This window comes from Anguilla anguilla, chromosome 19 (genome assembly GCF_013347855.1).
Source record: "Anguilla anguilla isolate fAngAng1 chromosome 19, fAngAng1.pri, whole genome shotgun sequence".
NCBI lineage: Eukaryota > Metazoa > Chordata > Actinopteri > Anguilliformes > Anguillidae > Anguilla > Anguilla anguilla.
In genome coordinates, this window is record NC_049219.1 from 18034570 (window position 1) to 18056758 (window position 22189).

Below are 22189 nucleotides of genomic sequence, written 5' to 3' on the forward strand. Positions count from 1 at the left end.
GGAGCTGTTTATGTGTGTCAGGGGTGCAGGGAGAAGGGGGGGGTTTGGGGGGGGGGGCTGTGTGCCTGGGTGGTAAGGGGCTGCAGCCCTGGGCTCTCTGTTTGCCTTTGCGCTTCCTGTGCACAGAGATTAATGAAAGCCATGTCCTAACATGTGAGCTCTGAAACACAGCAGGGCTGGCAGCCGCTGCAGGGGACCCTGCTTCCTCAGGAAGGGCACAGTGGCCCCTGGAGCCTGGGCTGAGGGGCCCCAGCCACACGCACACACACTTATACTACACACACTATACACTCATACACACACACACACACACACTGCACACACACTGAGGGGTCCAGCCGCACGCGCACGCGCTCACGCTCACGCACACGCACACGCTCACGCACACGCTCACGCTCACGCTCACGCTCACACACGCACACGCACGTCCTCTGATATCACTCTCTCCAGGGAAAACATTTCTTCTATACAACAGTAGTGAAAGCGAGACGGAGGCACGGATGGACAGAGAAAGACAGACAGACAGACAGACCGTACAGCCGACTGGTGTGGGGGTGTGTGGGGGGCGCGTGTTGTCGGGTCGGGGGGTGGGCGGGGACATGGGGGCAGGGCCACGCTGCCCGATAGAAGGTTGGGTTGAGAAACCGCACCCCCCCCCGCCGTGCTGGGCCAGGCCCCAGCAGACTAAACACACCGGACCAGTAAACGCTCTTTACTGCAGCCGTGAGGTAAACTGGCCGCGTTCGGGACCGGCCGCGTTTGGGACCGGCCGCGTTTGGGACCGGCCGCGTTTGGGACAGGCCGCGTTCGGGACAGGCCGCGTTCGGGACCGGCCGCGTTCGGGACGGGCCGCGTTCGGGACGGGCCGCGTTTGGGACGGGCTGTGTTTGGGTCCGGCTGCGTTTGGGACCGGCTCTCACACCCATCATCCACTCCCTGTGCCAAGACCCGGGCGCTACTTTCCCACACTCATAAAATGGCCCCGCCGCCAGGTTTTAAACAACACAGGGCCGGGGGGGGGGGGGCTCTGTATGAATTACTGCCACCCACGAAGGCATGGCCACAGCAGTCCAGAGACTGAGCACACCATCGCCTGACTGAGGCTTACAAAGAGAGAGGGAGCGAGAGACAGGGAGGGGGCAGAGATGGAGAGGAAGAGAGAGGGGGGAAGAAAGAGAAAAATGGGTAACAGAGGGAAGGACGGACTGAGGGGAGAGAGATAGAGGAGGAGAGACTGATGGATTAGCACTATGTGAGCCCAGCACAACTGTACATTTAAAAAACTTGAAATTATATTACAACATTTCTCAAGCACAAAGGGCAACAGATTAACACAGAACAAAGTGTGCAGCAAGCTTCACTTTTTACGACCAAGTTATGTCCAAGTATACCAGCACAGAGCAAACACACACACACACACCCGCACACAACAGACTGAAGACATTCCACACATGCAGTGTTTGATGTTATCAAGGCCCCAGCAGCCAGGGCAGTGTCAGGTCAGAGTTCAGAGGTCAGGGTTCAGGGCCTTACATTACCCAGCCACATCACTGAAGTCCAGTACAAGCAATGCCCTTAGTGGCCAAGGCTGAGCTTGCAATGCCATTCTGTCTTTCAGCAGAACCATGAATGAGAGAAGCCCATAGAAAGCCTTTGCCTCATCTCAGCTGTGCTGTTGTATTGGCTGTATATGTCACTATTTGCTTCTATGGTTCTTTTCTCTGTTTAGTGTTTAAGAGGACCACAGTGGAAATAAGCCATTTTGGCTTAAATCTGTTTTTTTTTAATCTTGAAAATTTAAAATAAAGGTAATGGCTGCAGTGCAGTGTTATTAGTGGTTCAAGCCCAAAGCGCATTATTAGTGGTTCAGCTTGAACCACTATTGTTTTCCTGTGAGTTTATTATAATTGTTGATCTCCTCAAGTTTGCACAATTTCCCGTGAGGTGGTACATGCCAGAGACTTGGCAGCAAGGTTTATAATTATGGAAGATACCCACATATGTAATACTCCCCACTACCCCACATGGAGCCAGAAGCAACCCTCACACAGCTTCGGCCACATATTTACCGCCTAACTATCCAGCTCTCTCTCCCTATGTCTAGAGTAAGTTACTGCCGAAACGGAAGCACCGAGACCACACTTTAAAAAACGTGCAGGTGGCTCTGGAGTCTGGACAACAAGCAACAGAAACCGGAGAGGAAAAATAAAATAAAATAATAAATAAATAAATAAGGCACTTTTATCTACCGTTAAGTACTGAATAAGTAACAAGAAAACGAACTTACCAGTTATAATAAACTAGCTTAGCTGGCTTTATACTAAGTAGCATTGACTGAAAGAACAACTGTGTTAGGAAATATTTTAATTATATCTCAGAACAAAATACACCCAAAAATTTCGAATAAATTTATAATAAACTACAGCTAATGTTAGTATGTAAAAATGCCGAGACGGAGACACCAAGCCCTCAAGTTAAAGGTGCCCAGGTGGCTCCGGACAACTAGCAGCAGAAACCAGATAATAAATAAATACATAAAAATAACGCACTTTTAACTATCTAACGTTAAGCGTTGAATTAATAACACTGAAAAGCACTACCCGGAGTGGAATCCCTCTGGTTATAATCAACTAACTTGGCTAGCTTTTTACTAAATAACAATGACTGGAGGCACCCCTCTGCTAAGAAATATTTAGTTTATCTCAAAACAGACTACAACCAAAACCTACCCGGAATCAGATTGTATTATTATAAGAAACTACAGCTAATGTTAGCATGTAACAATAAGGGCAAACTATCTAACAACAATAATATTTTGCTCCTGGGGGGTTCAAACCCACAGAAAAAAACCTGCGTTCAGCGAGGAGGAGGCCCAATTATATAACCGGCTAGTTTTGGTAGCCGAGTGCTTAACAGTGGAAAAGCCCCTCCGTCCCCTAACGGCAACAAAGAAGACTTACCTTACTTGTAATATCGGTGTTTTGTTTAAACGAAAAAGCCAAAATAATATCAAATACACACTAGAAAGCATGATACAATCCTGTAACAAACTTTTCCAAACACTCCTCACTCTCTCCACCACAAACAGGAAGTGCGTGTCGGACACAAGTCTTACAAGCTGACATCGTTTTCTAGAGTAAAGACCGGACCAGAAGCTGCTGCACACGTGTTGTTGACGGCGTTGTTGCCCTTTTTAGTACAGTCTGGCTTGATTGAGAATTCATTTATTCAGTAGGTGAGAGCATAAGCTTTCTAACCACGTATAACACGTCTAATTTTGGTTTTGGAATATCGTTTTATAGGTCAACCGAAAGTTTTCTCATGATCGCATTCACCCTGTGTTAGCAGCATAGACCGTATAAAAGGTTAGCAGTCAAAGACCTGGCGAAACGTTGTCAACGGTTTTTCGTAATTTCTTGGGAAATACTATTATTATTATTATTGAGGACTTCTGGGTATGCCTAAGCCATGTGTTTGTTGATATACCTAGCTGACAGCGTTTTCATTTGTAATTTTGCATTTGGAATAGCGTTTTTATCGTATTCACTTCCTTATTCAGCTATGACCTGTTGCCAGTGCTATATCCTTTCTGGTGACTAAGTCCCCAGGAAACCTCGTTTGAACAACACAATGCCAAAGGCAAAGGCAACCACACTAATGATCTCTTAACCAGCGAGGGTTTCATAGAACCCCTTGCTGCAGCATGCGACAGAAGACCGTGTTATGGCTCAATGGCAAGTTCCAGCGCACACCAAACTACGGAGGAAGAGGTCTGCACGCTATTTCGCCGAGGCTCTCAATCAGGCGACCCTGCTCCTGTTTACAACCTGAGGCACTTCTCCAAACTGCGCAAAGAGTACAATCAGCGCAATCAGCACTTGAGGGCTTTTCATGTACTTTAAAATTCTCAAATAAATTCATTCATTCATCCATTCATTCAGCTCATAAGTGTTAGGTCATTTAAAAAGCAGCTTATTCAAGTGCACAGTTGATGACTGCAGTGTAAAGCAGTCTCTTTGGGCTCTGAGAGGTCCTGTGGTCTCTGGGACACACAGGGAGCTCCTACACAGCGGTGTTTCAGTCATCCTGATCTGACTTATGCCTTTAATGTGACTGGGTTTAACAGCCCTGCGTCCCTCTGTCCGAGAGCAGCCCGCTCTCATCTCACACAAAGCTGCAGATTAATGCGGCAGTGGATGACAAAGTAGAGTATCAGTGCAGTTATGCAGAACAAACTGAATTTTTACAGTTTGGTAAAAAAAAAAAAAAAAAGGTTGCCTCTGAGGTTGTGTGAGGACAGTTTATAAATCAAAGTTGAGTCAGGAGCAAAGTGGCATTTCCGTGCGATTTCCCTGAGGACCAAATTCTCTGAGGACCAGAACACAAGTCCCAACTGCACAGGCTTAGATAGGCAAGTCCTCCTGAGCTAAAATGCAAAAGCCCAGTAGAGCTCTTAGAAAACACAAACACTGACTCACAAAGACACACGTTCACTCATGTATGAATGCACCCACACACACGCGCACTTGCGCACACACACATACACACATAGACACGCGCACCTGCGCACACATAGATATGCACATGGACACACACACGCGCACCTGCGCACACATAGATATGCACATGGACACACACACGCGCACCTGCGCACACATAGATATGCACATGGACACACACACGCGCACCTGCGCACACACAGATATGTACATGGACACACACAGCAATTATATTGTGAGGGCACTCATTAGTGGTGGATTAACTTTGCAGAAAGTACTTTGTTCGCTTCAGTGTTCACTTTGCAATACTGTTGCGTGTATATCACCACACACACCCAGCCCATTATCCCTCACTGGCCAAAACAGCACAAAAACAAACAGACTTGGTTGCCGTGGCATCAGAGGAGTGGTAGTTAGCACAATCCTCTGATGACAGATAACACAAAACACTGCTAATGCACGCAGTCCTCTTTAAGTTCACATACTATCTAAAGATGCTTGGAGAAAAGCTCTTTCTTTCTCTCTCCCCCCCTCTCCCTCTCTCCCCCCTCTCTTTCACTATCTGTCTCTCTCCCACCTCTCTCTATCTCTCTATCTGCCCCCCTCTTTCTCTCTCACTATCTCTCTCTCTCTCAAAGCATTTCCCCTGGTATTAAACAGCTAAGTCATAAAACTCAGAACTTTATGAATGACACAGAGGTCATTTAGAATTTGCCCAGTTGCAAGTCATATATATTACAACGGCATAGAACGGAAATCAGATGCACTAAGACTTTTTCCTTGCAAGCTTTATTTAATCATAACTCTCTTCTCAACACGTTCAGTGAATCAGAACACACAATATTATAAATTCAGTACAAGAGGCACTGGGACATGAGGCCAAACAGGCACCCTTAAAAGCCAGGATCCATTTGTGTTCAGACTAAACATTTCTCATCTGTTCCATTTTATTTGAAAGAATGCTTTGTTCTTGGCTTGGTGCTTATTTTATGACCCCTCAAAAGCACTTGCATAGCGTTTTCACCCAAACCATCACACTCTCAGTATCAAATATCACTTCAAAAATAACTCACTGTGCCAAAAGAGAATATATATTTCTTTTTCCCCCCAACATAGAGCTCTGTAATATATATATATATATATATATTTGCAACAAAAAGGAGTAATAACAGTGATTTTGCATATATCATCCAGACCTGTCTTAATCTATTTATGCTCACACACAAGTACTGTTAGCATGAGCATCCAGCTGCCCCTCCCAGACCTGCCCCAAGCTGGGGCAACTGGACCCTGGGGCAAGAAGATCCCCTCAGGCTTGAGTTCAGCTGTGGTATCTACCCTCCCAGTAGGGGGCACTCCAGCAGAGCACTCTCTTGTGTTGTTTTAGGGTACAGGGGAACACGGTTGTGGGGCATTTATAGACTGGGGTATTTGTGGCAGGAGGTATTTGGGCAGTAGGTAAGTGGGAGTTGAGAGGGTGCTCAGCACTGCTGCCCCAGGTGATGCTGGGGCGGGTGGGTGTGAGCGGGGCCACGGGGGCGGGGCCTGGGCGGAGTGTTGCTATGGTAACACTCAGAGCTCAGTCTTGCTGGTGGGAGCGGCCTCCGCTCCGCCCTCGGCCCCCGCGGGAGGAGGGGGCGGGGCCGGGTCTTTGGGCTGGAAGGCCAGGGAAGCCGAGTTGATGCAGTAGCGTTTCCCCGTGGGGCGTGGCCCGTCCTCAAACAGGTGTCCCAGGTGAGCACCGCACTGGAAGCAGAGCAGGCCTGGGGTTAGCGCTGAGACCAGCCGCCGCTGGGGTCTGGGATCAAACGGGCGTGGCGGGGGGGACATACCTGGCTGCAGGTGGTCTCTACCCGGTGCATCCCGAAGGAGTAGTCATCCGTCAGGACCACAGAGTCCTGATTGACCAGGTCGTAGAAGGCGGGCCATCCTGCAACATGCACAACCCCGATTCACTCAAACTCATCGCCACACGTCTGCTAAAACCGGTGAACAGCAGGCTTCTCAGAAAGTTTTTTTTTTTTTTTTAATTCTTAAGTTCTAGAACTCCACTGCTTTCAATTTACAGTAGTGATTGTGACATCAGCATTAGAATGTTCAGTCAAGAACATTGTGTGTGTGTCTAAGAGAGAAAGAGGGCAAGAGTGTGTATGTGTGTGTGTGTAGAGATGGGAGGGGTTGAGAGTAAAACTGAGTCTCTTCGGTATGAGCTGGAAAAATAAACGGTTGGCACTGGCCAGGAAGTCTGAAACAGCCAAGAAGTTGCTCAGAAACAGAGGAGGGAATCCTGTGAGTGTTCACACACACACACACACGCTGTCTCTCTCTCTCACACATACACGTGCATGCATACACATGTACACTCCCCCATGCACACACACACACACACACACACACACACACTCTGTCTCTCTCTCTCACACATACACGTGCATGCATACACATGTACACTCCCCCATGCACACACACATTCACACATTCCACTATAATTATCTCTTAAATAATTAAGAGGGGTGGACAGGGTTTCTTGGCTTTGACGGGTTTACCCTGTGTTTCACCCCAGAATGCAAAGCAATGGCATTTTCCCATTAACTGCTAAATGCCCCCATACCCCGGTAACTCTACCCGCTTCCTCTGTTCCAGCACACAGATGAAAACCTGATGGCTGAGAGTGTGTGCAGGATGCAAAGAGCTTCAGCACAGCACAGCACTAACACAGCACTAACACAACACAGCACAGCACTAACACACACACTAACACAGCACTAACACACACTAACACAACACTAACACAGCACTAACACAGCACAGCACTAACACACACACTAACACAGCACTAACACAGCACAGCACTAACACACACACAACACAGCACAGCACTAATACACACTAACACAGCACTAACACATACTAACACAGCACTAACACACACACACACGCACACGCACTCATGCACACACACACACAAACACACACACACACACGTACGCACACATGCATATGTGCACACACACCACTAACACACACACTCACTCATTCATACACACACACATATGTGCACACACACACAGACATACTCACACACTCATACACACACATACACCAATCAGAGTGCAGGAAAGTCAATCAGAGTATAGAAGGGCCAATCAGAAGGGGGAGTGTAGGGGAGTGTAATCTGAATTTAGCCTGAGGTCCCCTGTGAAACAAACACACGGGTGCAATTTCTGCAGAACACAGAGGTGGACATGGGACCAGTCTCACTGTGGTACTACACTCAGAGCTCTGAAATACGGGCCCCCCCCACCCCACCACCACACCCCGTCCCAGCTGGGGAGGGTCGGCTGGCCGCAGCTACAAAGCCACGAAAATTCCACTCAGACACAGGAAATTCCACAGGGAATACAGGAAATTCCACAGGGAATACAGGAATTCTGTGAGTCACAGGGAATACAGGAATTCTGTGAGTCACAGGGAAGAAGCCGCAGGGAGATCTTTAGCAGGCTAATCTAATGAAGCCCCGTCACTGGGCTGTGTGTGCAGAGCAGCGCTTAAACAGAGCAGCAGCGCTTAAACAGAGCAGCGCTTAAACAGAGCAGCGCTGAAACTGAGCAGCAGCGCTTAAACAGAGCAGCGCTGAAACTGAGCAGCAGCGCTTAAACTGAGCAGCGCTTAAACTGAGCAGCAGCGCTTATACTGAGCAGCAGCGCTTAAACTGAGCAGCAGCGCTTAAACTGAGCAGCAGCACTTATACTGAGCAGCAGTGCTTAAACTGAGCAGCGCTGAAACAGAGCAGCGCTTAAACAGAGCAGCAGCGCTTAAACAGAGCAGCGCTTAAACAGAGCAGCAGCGCTTAAACAGAGCAGCGCTTAAACTGAGCAGCAGTGCTTAAACTGAGCAGCGCTGAAACAGAGCAGCGCTTAAACTGAGCAGCAGCGCTTAAACAGAGCAGCGCTTAAACAGAGCAGCAGCGCTTAAACTGAGCAGCGCTTAAACTGAGCAGCAGCGCTTAAACTGAGCAGCGCTGAAACAGAGCAGCGCTTAAACTGAGCAGCAGCGCTTAAACAGAGCAGCGCTTAAACAGAGCAGCAGCGCTTAAACAGAGCAGCAGCGCTTAAACAGAGCAGCAGCGCTTAAACAGAGCAGCGCTTAAACTGAGCAGCAGCGCTTAAACTGAGCAGCGCTTAAACAGAGCAGCAGCGCTTAAACAGAGCAGCGCTTAAACTGAGCAGCGCTTAAACAGAGCAGCAGCGCTTAAACAGAGCAGCAGCGCTTAAACAGAGCAGCAGCGCTTAAACAGAGCAGCGCTTAAACTGAGCAGCAGCGCTTAAACAGAGCAGCGCTTAAACAGAGCAGCGCTTAAACAGAGCAGCGCTTAAACAGAGCAGCGCTTAAACTGAGCAGCAGCGCTTAAACAGAGCAGTGCTGAAACTGAGCAGCGCTTAAACAGAGCAGCGCTTAAACTGAGCAGCGCTTAAACTGAGCAGCAGCGCTTAAACAGAGCAGCCCTACTTACTGCCTGTAGGGGGTGACATCTACTATCATAGTACATAAGAGCTCTGCCACTGTCTACATTAATAAGCTTACAAACAGGCAATCCCACTCATGCACACACACAAACACGCACACACACACACACACACACACGCATGCACACACACTCACACACACGCGCACACACACACGCAGTCGCGCACACACTCACAAACATGCGCACACACACACGTGCGCACACACACACGCATGCACACACACACACACTCTCTCTCTCTCTCTCAGAGGTAGGTTAAGGACAGGATGTGTGGAGTATCAGGGCTGTTTTATTGCGTGTGGAGGAGTGTGTGTGGACGTTGGGGTGTGTGGGTTGATTCAAGGATAAGGCCACTCCTTGCATTAAACGCTGAAGTATTTCAGTGATGATTCACTCCCTCAGGCTTTCACCTCATGTGTGCTGTGCAGGACAGCAGTGTGATGTTTTTAATAAGACAGGGACGTAGCCATACCTGATCCTGAGTCAAACTTTGTATCAGATCTGCAGAAAGAAAAACAAGCAATTAGACAGCTCCGAACAAACTCAAGAACATACTGCCATCCTAAAAAATACCTACGATACGCAGGACTAGCACAGCTTCAGATCACACAGTCACTGAGCGAGCCTCAGCTCACAACACGTGAGGAGAGTCACACACCTCTGCACCTACGACACGAACCGGCAGAACCCGGCAGAACCCGGCAGAACCCAGCTCTGCTCCGGGGTTCCCTCTGTACTGTGCATTACTGAGAACCCCCGTACCTCACCCGCAGTAAGCGGGGAGTGTGTGTGCAGCGTGGGGGCGGGGGCGGGGGCGGGGGTGGGGGTGGGGGTGCGGGTGCAGTGGGGCGGGGGTGCGGGTGCAGTGGGGCGGGGGGGGTGCAGTGGGGGGGGGGTGCGGGTGCAGTGGGGGGGGGATGCAGTAGGGGGGGGGTGCGGGTGCAGTGGGGCGGTGCAGTGGGGGGGGGGTGCGGGTGCAGTGGGGCGGGGGTGGTGCAGTGGGGGGGGGGGTGCGGGTGCAGTGGGGCGGGGGAGTGCGGGTGCAGTGGGGGGGTGCGGGTGCAGTGGGGCGGGGGGGGTGCAGTGGGGGGGGGGGGGGGTGCAGTAGGGGGGGTATCCGGCGCTGGGGGGAACACGCTGTCTGAGGTACAGGTTAATGCTGGCAGTAAATCCACAGCCCTTTGAAGCTCTCCTGCCCGCTGTGGGAAAGGCGCTGCCGTGGAAACGGCTCCCGAGATACGCCTGACTTCCTGTCTGGTGACATTAACCTTTCCTGGAGCTCTATCTGGCAGACCCCTCTTGAACCAATTTGGGAAGCTGGAGAGCTCTCCTCTCATACCTGAGCATGTCTCAGCCTTAGCGGCGTTAGCGGCGTTAGCGGCAGGTGGCTCGGATTGCGCTCACACTCACCTGAACAGGGGGGCTCCACAGACCACGCAGGTATAGGTCCCCTCGCTTTTGTGCTCAGTGAACTCCCCCCTGAAGGCACTGCAGGGCAAAGGAGGGGGGCAGGGTCAGTCAGTCACCCCAGAGGGCCCCTGTGCTAGCGTTAGCCGCTAGGGGAATGAGCGCCCTCCAAAATGGCGGTCAGTGTCTCGCTTGTTCAGACCAGTTTCACCACTGCACTGCAGAAAACAGCCTTTTTGGCATTTTCACCTTTGGTCCAATCATCGTTGTGACTGGCTGCACCTTGTGTGAATGACAGGCCAGGGGCAGGGCAGGGTGGGGGGGCAGGGCAGGGTGGGAGGGCCTGTGGGACAGACTGAGTGGGGAGGGGTGGGGGGCGGTTCTGGTCCATAAGACCGTGCAGGACCACGGGTCTGGCTCGGCAGGCTGGGTCCAACACTCTGCACACCCTGGAGCCACAACCCAGTGCCTGTGAGCCTCCAGACCCGAGCAGCGTCTGGGCTGGCACATTTCTAGCATTCCTACCGCCAATGAGCCAATAAATACTTTCCCCACATGTGCACCAGAGAAAGAGAGAGAGACATAGAGAGAGAGAGAGACAGACAGAGAGAGACATAGAGAGAAAGAGAGAGGGAGAGACCGACATCCCCCTGCCTCTCTCACAGCTACCCTGTCCATCTCCCCTGTCTGATACTGGAGTGGCCCATTTCATCAGATTTATTCATGATTTTGCAGCTTTAATAACATGAGAACCCCAGAATGCACTGATCAGTCTGTCTCTCTCTCTCTTAACAGTGACAGACGCAGTGCAGCTGAGAGACTGAGGGACAGACAGACTGAGGGACAGACGCACAGATTCTGGGGCAGTCTCTGCTCCCCTACCTCTCAGTGCCTCTCTCCTGGGTCACATGGTACTGAAGGGGCGAGAGGCGCTTCCTCAGGTCCTCCTGAGAGAAGGTCACAGGCCAGCTCTTCTTCTTCGGGCGTGTCCCTGCAAGACAAGGGCTACAGGTAAGGGTTCAGTCTCACCTGGCTCGGGCGGGGCAGGGTGGGGCACGGGGCATCGCCTCCATTCTGCCACCCTAAACCGCCCCGCCCCGCCCTACCCCGCCCAGCCCAGCCCAAGCAGCTGATGCCGAGGCTTTTCCGCACCGAGGTTCCAGGCAAGATCCACCAATCGGCACCGGCGTGGAGCTGCAGAAACAGGAGCATTATGGGCCGGCGCACCGGGCGAGGATCAGAGCACTCTCAGCCCGGCGCTCTCTACAGGCTCCGCCCCCTCGCAGCCCGCCGCCACGATGTGCACCTGCCTGGAATCCGGGCCGGCCGCAGCCACCATTTCGGCAAGCGAGGGGTGCGTCTGCTGTGGGGGGGGGGGGCGTGGGGGGTCTGGGGAGGTGGGGGGCGGGGGGGTCTGGGGAGGTGGGGGGTCAAACCACTGCAGCCAAAGCTTCAAACAGGACAGCAAAGTTTTCCGCATGTTTACAATTCAAATGGTCAGCCGTAGAGCACAAAATGGCCGCAATCTGGGAGGGACCTTCAGTACTCGAGCGTTCAGGGGTTTCTGAGATCTTTAGAGGTGAAGTTAAAGCTCACTGCTGGGCACTGCTGAAGCCATAATAACATGGGGGTTATTACCAGCCACATGCATGCGCACACACACACACACACGCATGCGCACACACAGTTCATTGTCCCGGGATGAAATGAATGTTAGGGGAAGTTGTCCTGACTGTGATAATCGGCTGGAAAAGCTGGACCACACCCTGGCTGAACTGGGCTACATTTATCCTGGGATACCAGAGCACCAGCGTCACACCGTTTCAGTGCCAGAGCGCTTCAGAGCAGCGCAGTCCGTCTGCGCATGCCCAATATCAGAGTGAAATGGGCCTCACTGAGAGCAGGAACTGCATGTTCCTGCAGTGCCTTAGTTTTCATCATTTAGAAGAACTGGAAAACATTATTATACAGAGCAGTTAGATAAAACATCTCTGATAAATGTGTGTGAGCATGTTTGGGTGTGAGAGTGTGTGTATAGTGTGCGTGTGTGTATAGTGTATGTGTGTCTGTGTGTGTGAGTGTAAGAGTGAGAGAGAGAGTGTGTGTGTGTGCAGTGTGTCTGTGTGTGTGTGAGTGTGTGTGCGCTAATATTAGAGTGGCTGCACTCACAGTGAACACAGATGTCCATGTGCATGTGGTTTGGTTGAGGAGACGCAGTCGGCGTTTTAAATTACATGCTTTGCCACTTCGTTCTCTCCCTCTCGTTCTCTCCCTCTCGTTCTCTCCCTCTCGTTCTCTCCCTCTCGTTCTCTCCCTCTCGTCATTACGCTGCTCTCACTGAAGGCCATTAAAGCTCACTTCACTCCTGTTGTTTCTGTTCCAGTTTCTGCCTTCATGCTTTTCTCTGCTGCGAGCGCACTGCTGGGTGGGAGCAGCGCTAGGTGGAGCAGCACTAGGTGGAGCAGGGCTAGGTGGGGCAGCACTAGGTGGAGCAGTGCTAGGTGGAGCAGGGCTAGGTGGAGCAGCGCTAGGTGGAGCAGGGCTAGGTGGAGCAGTGCTAGGTGGAGCAGGGCTGGTGGGAGCAGCGCTAGGTGGAGCAGTGCTAGGTGGAGCAGGGCTGGTGGGAGCAGCGCTAGGTGGAGCAGCACTAGGTGAAGCAGGGCTAGGTGGAGCAGGGCTAGGTGGAGCAGCGCTAGGTGGGGCAGCACTAGGTGGAGCAGCACTAGGTGAAGCAGGGCTGGTGGGAGCAGCGCTAGGTGGGGCAGGTCTCTGTGTGGAGCAGCGCTAGGTGGAGCAGCGCTAGGTGGAGCAGCACTAGGTGGGAGCAGCGCTAGGTGGGAGCAGCGCTAGGTGGAGCAGGGCTAGGTGGAGCAGCGCTAGGTGGAGCAGCACTAGGTGGAGCAGTGCTAGGTGGGAGCAGCGCTAGGTGGGAGCAGCGCTAGGTGGAGCAGCGCTAGGTGGAGCAGCACTAGGTGGAGCAGTGCTAGGTGGGAGCAGCGCTAGGTGGGAGCAGCGCTAGGTGGAGCAGGGCTAGGTGGAGCAGCACTAGGTGAAGCAGCGCTAGGTGGAGCAGGGCTAGGTGGAGCAGCGCTAGGTGGAGCAGGGCTAGGTGGAGCAGTGCTAGGTGGAGCAGCGCTAGGTGGAGCAGTGCTAGGTGGAGCAGGGCTGGTGGGAGCAGCGCTAGGTGGGAGCAGCGCTAGGTGGAGCAGTGCTAGGTGGAGCAGGGCTGGTGGGAGCAGCGCTAGGTGGGAGCAGCGCTAGGTGGAGCAGTGCTAGGTGGAGCAGCGCTAAGTGGAGCAGTGCTAGGTGGAGCAGGGCTAGGTGGGAGCAGCGCTAGGTGGAGCAGGGCTAGGTGGAGCAGCGCTAGGTGGGAGCAGCGCTAGGTGGGAGCAGCGCTAGGTGGAGCAGGGCTAGGTGGAGCAGCACTAGGTGAAGCAGCGCTAGGTGGAGCAGGGCTAGGTGGAGCAGCACTAGGTGGAGCAGGGCTAGGTGGAGCAGGGCTAGGTGGAGCAGCACTAGGTGGAGCAGCACTAGGTGGGGCAGCACTAGGTGGAGCAGCGCTAGGTGGAGCAGGGCTAGGTGGAGCAGCACTAGGTGGGGCAGCGCTAGGTGGAGCAGCGCTAGGTGGAGCAGCGCTAGGTGGGGCAGTGCTAGGTGGAGCAGCGCTAGGTGGGGCAGGACTCTGTGTGGAGCAGCGCTAGGTGGAGCAGCACTAGGTGGAGCAGCGCTAGGTGGGGCAGCGCTAGGTGGGAGCAGCGCTAGGTGGGGCAGCGCTAGGTGGGAGCAGCGCTAGGTGGGAGCAGCGCTAGGTGGAGCAGCGCTAGGTGGAGCAGCGCTAGGTGGAGCAGCGCTAGGTGGGGCAGCGCTAGGTGGGAGCAGCGCTAGGTGGAGCAGCACTAGGTGGGGCAGCGCTAGGTGGGAGCAGCGCTAGGTGGAGCAGGGCTAGGTGGAGCAGCGCTAGGTGGGAGCAGCGCTAGGTGGAGCAGCACTAGGTGGAGCAGCGCTAGGTGGAGCAGCGCTAGGTGGAGCAGGACTCTGTGTGGAGCAGCGCTAGGTGGAGCAGCACTAGGTGGAGCAGCGCTAGGTGGAGCAGCGCTAGGTGGAGCAGCGCTAGGTGGAGCAGGGCCAGGCGGAGACGCGGCCGCTCTTGTTGTTGTTAAAGCAGAAGGAGGCGGGGGGGCCCGCGGCTCGATCTCGCTCTAAATATGCAGAGAATTCCCAGGAAAAGATTGAAACCATGTGAATGAAGCGAAGACGGGAGACTGAATGAGGCCCTTTGACAGACCCACTCCTTCCTGTAGGTGGAAACTCACTTTTGACACAGGGCGGAAAGGGAGGGGGGAGGGGGGTTAAGTTAAGGTACGTTCTCCTTTACTGGGCGCTCGGGGTCACCCCCCCCCCCACCCCCACCCCCCCGAATTAGCGAGGGCAGCACTTCGCCCCATTGTTCCCCTGGCTCGTTTTGGCTGGAGCGAGGAAACGCCATCCTGCATATCTTTGTTTGTCTTTGGACTTGAAACGGTGAAAAACTTGCGTTCTGAGAAGTTCTGCGAGGACGTGCCCTGCGTCGTACGCATTACACCGCCCTGGGGCACTCTGAGGTCAACCCTCCAAATCAGCACGTTTTCCAACATCCTGCCGTTTCAACCTCAAATATAAATATTGTTTCCTAATTGTAAGCCAGGTTAGCTCTTTATGGCTCCCCCACTTGGCTTGTTTAAACTTGTCAGACTTTCAGCTCTTTCTAAATCTCCCGTTCTCTCGGTCTGGTTTCCCCTGATCTAGTGAACCCTCTGTAGCTGGCAGACCTTTGAAATGTGTGCCTTATATAAACTGCTCAGTCAAGATCCCTTCAGGCAGGTTAGCTGCGAGTCGCCTCTGAACCGATTTAGCTCTGAAAGACCGTTTGCTTACATCGTCCTCTAACTCCGCTACAGAGTCCGAATGCTCACACAATATTCCTGCTCCTGAAGTCCTTTGTGGTTAACTGACTGGCCCTAACCCTAACCCTAACTGACTGGTATTCTTTCCATGTTGTTCATTTTCTCTACAAAACTAGGACATTTCTAAATGAATATACACCATAAAACAGTGTCACATATTTACTGTTCAGTAGCCAATCTTTCCGCTACATGCTGTATCCTGTAACCTCCAGCACCATATCTCCATACCACCAGAAAAGCACATTTGCTTAGATATGATGTCAGATTAATTAAAGAAGGCCTGTTTTGTTTTTTATCATATGCACTTGGTGACTAAGTGTTTTTATTGTATCGTGTCCATAGTATTCCAAATAGTTGTAAAATGCTAAATCGATTAATCGTAAACTGAACATGGGAACAACAGTCTTGTATTACAAGCAAGAGGCAACTGTGTCAAGGCAAACAAATAGAGTATGTTTCCACGGCAACTACAATCTAAAACCTAAAAGTGCTTTAGTTGTAAAAAAAGGGGATTATTAGTGAATGCAGTGCAGAGAGCATGCAGTATTCACAGCAAGAGCAGTCAGTGGGGCGGGAAATAAAACTACAAACACTACAGGGGAGGGGCAAGGCAGGTCCAAACAGTGCAAAACACAGCAAGGCACAGACTGTTTACACTCCAGTGTGTGTGTGTGTGTGTGTGTGTGTGTGTGTGTGTGATTGCAGGGGGGTGGAGGTGTGCGATATTCTGCAGAAAAACCCACTTGTTGGTACTGGGATCCACTAGTGATCTTTTGATCTGCTCTAATAACTTTGCAAACACTGCCTTCCACATTCCAGTTCATCATGACTTCATGAAACTCTTCCATTCATTCTTAAAAAGCTGTCCTACACTGACGCAAAAATGCAGATTACACATATAGGCAGTGCCACCTACTGGATCCAAATAAAACTACACAGCCTGGAGGAAGCTTGATTATATATTTCATTTCCTAGAAATTAGTTTAGAATTAGAATTTTAAAATGTTAACCTTGATCCTTGTTGACTGATTATCAATGAGAGGTATAGGACACCATTATGCTAATTAACTCATTAAACATTTATAAAACACCAGTGTTGCAGAAAAGCAAAATACTGTTATTTTTGAGCTGAACTTTAGCCCAGTTAAGATCTCCCTGTCGTTAAGACACATAGCACAACTGCTAACATGATAACATGCATAGCAGAATAAGAACATGTAGAACAGCAGAAGCATGCACAGTGAGTAAACTGCCAGCATTACTGCAACGTTGCAGGAAGGTTCTCTGAATGTTATGCCCTGGCTGGAGAGTGTGTGTGTAATGGGGTTCCACTGCAGCGGAGTGTGTCACCCCTCCCCCTGCCCTTAAACACACACACACACACACACTCTCTCTCTCTCTCTCTCTCTCTCACACACACACACACACACACACACTCACACTCTCTCTCTCTCTCTCTCTCTCTCTCTCTCTCTCTCTCACACACACACTCACACTCTCTCTCTCTCTCTCTCTCTCTCACACACACACACACACTCCCATGTGCGTTAGGGCAGAAGCAGCACACACTGCACCAGGGGACCTGAGGGGAGGGCGCAGGGTCTCAGGGCCACGGGCTGGCTCTTAGTCACCAGGTGGAGCAGATTGAACCCCGACATCGCTGCAGAGGCCCCGCCCACAGAGCACCCCGAGGGGCTGCTCAGGCTACAAGGCAGGAGAGGGAGAGAAACAACAGGTCAGAAAGGCTGTCAATCACACGTCCCCAGGCCCCGCCCACCGCGCCCCCTCCCGCCCCCCCGCCGCGTGCTCCCGGGCGGTGAGAGGAAATGGGGGTGTTTAAGGGCAGGGGGCACAGGGGGGCCTAATTGGTGCCGATGCTTTCCGAGGGAGGAATCAATCTCCATTCACCAACGGGGAAACGTCTAATTTCCCTCCAGTTCCAGAAATTATTGGTGATTAATGAGACTGCTCCAGCAGGGCGGGGGGGGCAGTGTCTCGCACCAAAGGGAACAGAAGAAATATTTTAGGGTGATTAGTGGTGCAGATGGACACAGTTTCAGGCAGTCAGGCGTCACATGATTCATTCATTAACACAGCAGGAAATGTGCCCCTTCTACAAAAGGCTCTTTTACATGTGAACTCAACACATTAATCACACGCGTGTTGAGTTTTACAGCAAACACACACCACCAGGCTCCACCCATAAATTACCAACAGATCCAGACTTTATTTACGCTTATGAAACTGAGCATTCACTGGGAAATGGCTGCTAAGCTTGCCTCTACACAAATTAGATCTATTGCAACATACTATAGGACATACATCGACTTTTAAAATATACATTTATTTCATGACAATATATTTTCAGAAATAAATAAGCATACATCTGAATAGTAATATCTGAAAGGAATAATCTGTACATTGGTCTGCACATTTTAAGGGTTTGTTTCAATATGCTTTATGATCTGGATAATATTTTTTGTTTCAGTATATTGACAGTATATGCACTGGGTGCATACTTTTCTCTTTGGGCATACCACTATGAAGTGTGCCACATTGTTACTCCCCTAAAATAACATGCATGTACAAGAGAAAGGGGGGTTCTTTAGTTAGGAAGAGCAGAGAGAGACAGAGAGAGAGAACAGAGAAAGAGAGAGAGAGCACAGAGAGAGAGAGCAGCTCAGAAGCTCTTGGAGGGAGGGCCCTCTAGTGGTCAAGTGGGAGAGGCAAAGGGGAGCCACAGCAAACTGACCCAGGATCTGTTTGCCCACTTTAATCCACACACCAACCAGACACTTGTGTGTAAAAGGTGACGTTGGACACTGACCACAGATCAGTGATTGGGGACACATATCTCAAGTTCTCTACATTAGGAGTTTGGGAGCTTGCATTGCACTTAAAGCACAATACCATCCAGTCACTTGTAGACTCCACAAAAATTGAATATATTGTAATATATTAAAATAAAATATATTACCAAGATTAGAAAATATGTGTTAAAATTTCAAAATATGAGAAAACACAAATTAATCCTGCTTTTAGATCATTTACACATATTTGCACAATGTATTTTTTTCACTACATCCCATTTCCAGAAGTTATCTTTACTTTTTCTTCAAATGATAAAGATCTGGTTGATAAAATAAACAATAACAGGCTTTAGAACATGCAGTGCCAGACTCCTACACTAGGGGGCAGAGACAAATTCAAACCTGATTTAATCCTGTATAAGGGCAATTTGTATATTTCCACAGCAACGAGAATGGGAAAATTGGACATTATCAAATGTAGTCCTGTATTTAATACAAATACACAATTTCACTTTGTATTAATACATTTTGAACAAAATAACTATGAATATACTGCAAATGCAGCTGTCTAGATATTGTATCCTACTGTACACAAATATAAAGTTGCAGAAGTGTTACCATAGGGCGTTAGCAATATCTGTTAACATTTTACACGTAGGCTATATGTCATAAGCAGGAGTGTTTCCTGGAGGAACTCTGAAGTGTGGTGCCTCTAGCACTTAAAGCACTGCACAGTATTTGTGTCTGAATAGCTGTCCTGACCTTTGACCTACCTTCGCCAAGTCGCTGGGATTGGTTATAAAGCACTGACGCTGATGTGGTTTATAAAATCAGAAGTGCACAGCTTTCACCAGGCATGAGCACAGCAAAATGATCAGTGTTAAATCTAATGGAACAGCTTGGAGGCCACAGGGGACCCCACAGGGGACCCCGGAGAGGACTCGCGGGCGCTCTCTCAGACTGCTCCAGCAGAGCTGAATGTGCACTGAACCCTGCGTGAGGCTGAGAGGGCTGACCCTGGCACGCAGCCCTCAGGCCAGAGGCTAAAGCAGAACAGGGCCTCAGACGGACAGCCCAGGATGGCAGCTCTAAAAATAACCCAGAGGCCAGATACTGGCATGCGCCACACCATCAATCCCACAATCCTCAGCGCTGAGCCCTGTCCTTCCTCCTGCACCAGGCCCACCTGCTGTCTCCAATCACGAGCATCGGCTCGCCCTGCACACAAAGCACAGCTCGGCACAATGGTGTGCATTTCTGCCCAAATGTCTTGAAGTGACACAGTAATAACTCGTATTTAAATATGCTACCATCTGCTACACAATGCAACACCGGCACAAGTAATGAGAATGTGATGAACACCCTGGTCTTCAGCCCTGTGGGATAATCATATCTCCTTTAAGTGTGAAAGCGTTTGTGTACTTTGCATTTTGAACTGCAAGCGAGAGCGTCTTTCCTTATTAAGTGTCCAGTTCTGCAGATTCCCCACTTCATTTCCTGTAGGCTGTTTGACTCCAGGTGCAGAGCGGTCTTAGTGCAGGGGTCCTCAGACCTGCACCTTCTCACGCTTTCACTCAGGGAAGGACTGTTACAGGTAACGCCATGTCCACTGCAGCACAATTAGCAAGACTGACAGAGGCCTGATATGTCCTTATAAGGACCGGATACTGAGCGCTGTGCTGTAGATAAATAAAAAGCCCAAGTGGAGAGCCTGTGTAGGAGCAGGCCCTGTCTCTGGGAGCCATGGCCCTACACTGTGGGCCTAGTGCTCCTTCTCTGCCCGACAGAAGAGCGCTGTTGTCAGGCAGAGCTCCTGCAAGCTTCCTGAATCACTAATATTCAAATCAGGTGTCCTCATTCAGACCCGTTTTGGGTCAAATCGTTGTCTGTCCAACACAGTACAGTTCTAACACCGGGAGCTTAGTAACCATGTGGGGTTTTTCTTTTATTATGACCAGAGTTCTTCCCACAATGCACTGTAAATAAAGTACAATAGAGAAAGGTATGCCACTTAAAGCTCAATGGCATTTAATGTCTCACAATGCCATGGCCTATGTTGTTTCTTACATGTACTTTAGAAGGTGCCCATACTGTAAAAAGTGACAGAGACACTGACTGCGCGTGAAGATGAACATGCTCCTCCCACCTCCGTGATCCCACAGACCCCTGGGTGTAACTCGAACCCTGATTAAAGCAGTTATGGGTACAAGGGCGTTTATTACATTTCTCTGCTCACTGACAAAGTTCGTAAGCTGCGATAAAATAATCAGCTCGGGCGGTGGGGAGGAGCGTGACACGCAGTTAGTGTCTCTCTCCTCTCATGCTAATTGCAATGGGGGACAATTCAAACTGCTGGCGCGACTCATAAAATATGCATGTCATGATACAGTTACAGCACCTGCGTTGTTATGGCTACGTGGCTTGGACAATGTTGCCGAAATTAGACTACACAACTCATGAAACATTTACATGGACTGGATGCTGTTTGGCATGTTAATGCATGAGCTCAGCCCTAAACATCAAAACGTTAACGTTAAAAACGCACATTGGGTAGAGAAACTTTAATGACGTAACTACATAATGATTGCAGCTGCGTCATTCGGCTTATAGTTTCACTGCTTCTGATGTAATTCCATAATGAGTCCCTTTACTCTATTTCGGTAAACTTAGTTGGCATTAATGAAAAAAACAGACATTGGTAACATGACCGGTTAGCCGACTGTAACAGAAAATTCAGGCTAGATAGAACTCAGCAACGGTTACAACAGCAGTATTTAAAACAACAGTAAGGCTAGCCCAACGATAAAGAGCATTTTAAAGTGCTGTGACATTTTAAAAGCGGCGTTTGACTCCAGCTACAGTGAGCTTCAGTGAACTAGTTTGCCACACAAGAGCGCTTTACTAGAAAGCTCTCGAACCACCTTTCTTTTCAAAAGGATCGCATCAACAGGGGCTAATTTTGACAACTTGTAAAAAAAAATAATAGTAAAACCGTGTACAACCTACCTGTGGCAATGTGGGGTGACAGCGATGCTATGCAGAGGCTAAAACAAATAAATGTAACGCGAGCGGTTCCGTTTGGCCTCATTAGCTGTCAACGCGACGGGACACAACGGCAGCTCTGTGCACTTCTTTGGAAATGCCGGATGCATTGTGGGAAATTCCACCGCTACGACCATCTCCAAATATGAGCAAGACGAGCCCTGAGCCGGCCACCGAACGATTCGGAGGAATTCCTAGGCAAACCCCATTTAAACTGCGCACCGGTTTTAAACCGAGGGAAACTGATAGCGCTACCCTGTCTAATGAAATCCGTACATTTCTTTGCAAAAGACCAATGCCCTTTCATGGGCATAGCAAAGGAAATTTGCGTGATGTTACGTGTAATGTAACGTCACGAAACAACGCACGTGGTTTTTGTTTATTAATCCTCCTGCAACTTCTCCAGCCGTTTCCGGGCAAATGTTGATTTGTTTATAGTTGAGAACTGGTCACGTGTTTCCACAACCCTTTCAACAGCAAGTTAATGGGGTGCTTTACCAATCCGTGAGAAAACAAAAAACATCAGGTGACATGCAAGCACGGAAAAATATACTTACAGCCCAATCAAATCATCCCATCTTCATATGTAGAAAATCAGCGTTCATAAGAAAGTAATTTCAATAACCGTAAATTGTGCGTAGTCGCCCATGAAGCAGCCAGTTACACGATCATGAAAAACAAAGTAGGATACATACCTCTCACGCACCATATTAGAGATTACTGACATACGCATTTATGGATGCCTGTGTAATGCTGAATAAGGACCTAAATCGCGCTTATGATAGAATTGTTTATATCAGTGGTCTCCAACCCCGGTCCTGGAGAGCTACAGGGTCTGCTGGTTTTTGTTTTCACCTTAAAATCAGCACCCAATTGAGACCCAAGACACCAGGTGAGTTGAGTCAACTGTGTAATCAACTGCTCTAATTGATTCATGAAATGCAGAATCACTATGAAAAC

At 50.1% G+C, this 22189-nt stretch overlaps 1 protein-coding gene across 2 annotated transcripts; it reads right to left on the minus strand.

Moving 5' to 3' along the window:
- Window positions 1–5269: 5269 nt before the first annotated feature.
- On the minus strand, window positions 5270–21572 carry msrb3 (methionine sulfoxide reductase B3). Of its 2 annotated transcripts, XM_035402061.1 has the most exons (7): window positions 21194–21572; window positions 16960–17081; window positions 11317–11425; window positions 10438–10515; window positions 9500–9528; window positions 6332–6429; window positions 5270–6245 (listed from the first exon to the last, which is right to left on the minus strand). In XM_035402061.1, exons 2-7 carry the CDS (start codon window positions 17033–17035, stop codon window positions 6072–6074), a joined length of 564 nt encoding a protein of 187 aa, XP_035257952.1. In that variant the 5' UTR covers window positions 17036–17081; window positions 21194–21572; the 3' UTR covers window positions 5270–6071. The 2 variants fall into 2 exon arrangements, with proteins under 2 accessions (XP_035257952.1, XP_035257951.1); XM_035402060.1 differs by lacking the exon at window positions 16960–17081 and having other exon boundaries at window positions 21194–21569.
- Window positions 21573–22189: the final 617 nt, after the last annotated feature.

Excerpts from the sequence above, each read along its gene's own strand:
- msrb3 (XM_035402060.1), bottom strand. The coding sequence starts at position 21,275 with ATGAGGCCAAACGGAACCGCTCGCGTTACATTTATTTGTTTTAGCCTC. Across the intron at positions 9,529-10,437 it reads TGTGGAGCCCCCCTGTTCAG|ATCTGATACAAAGTTTGACT; the intron begins GTGAGTGTGAGC and ends TTCTTTCTGCAG. Across the intron at positions 6,430-9,499 it reads AAAGTTTGACTCAGGATCAG|GATGGCCCGCCTTCTACGAC; the intron begins GTATGGCTACGT and ends TGCATGTTGCAG.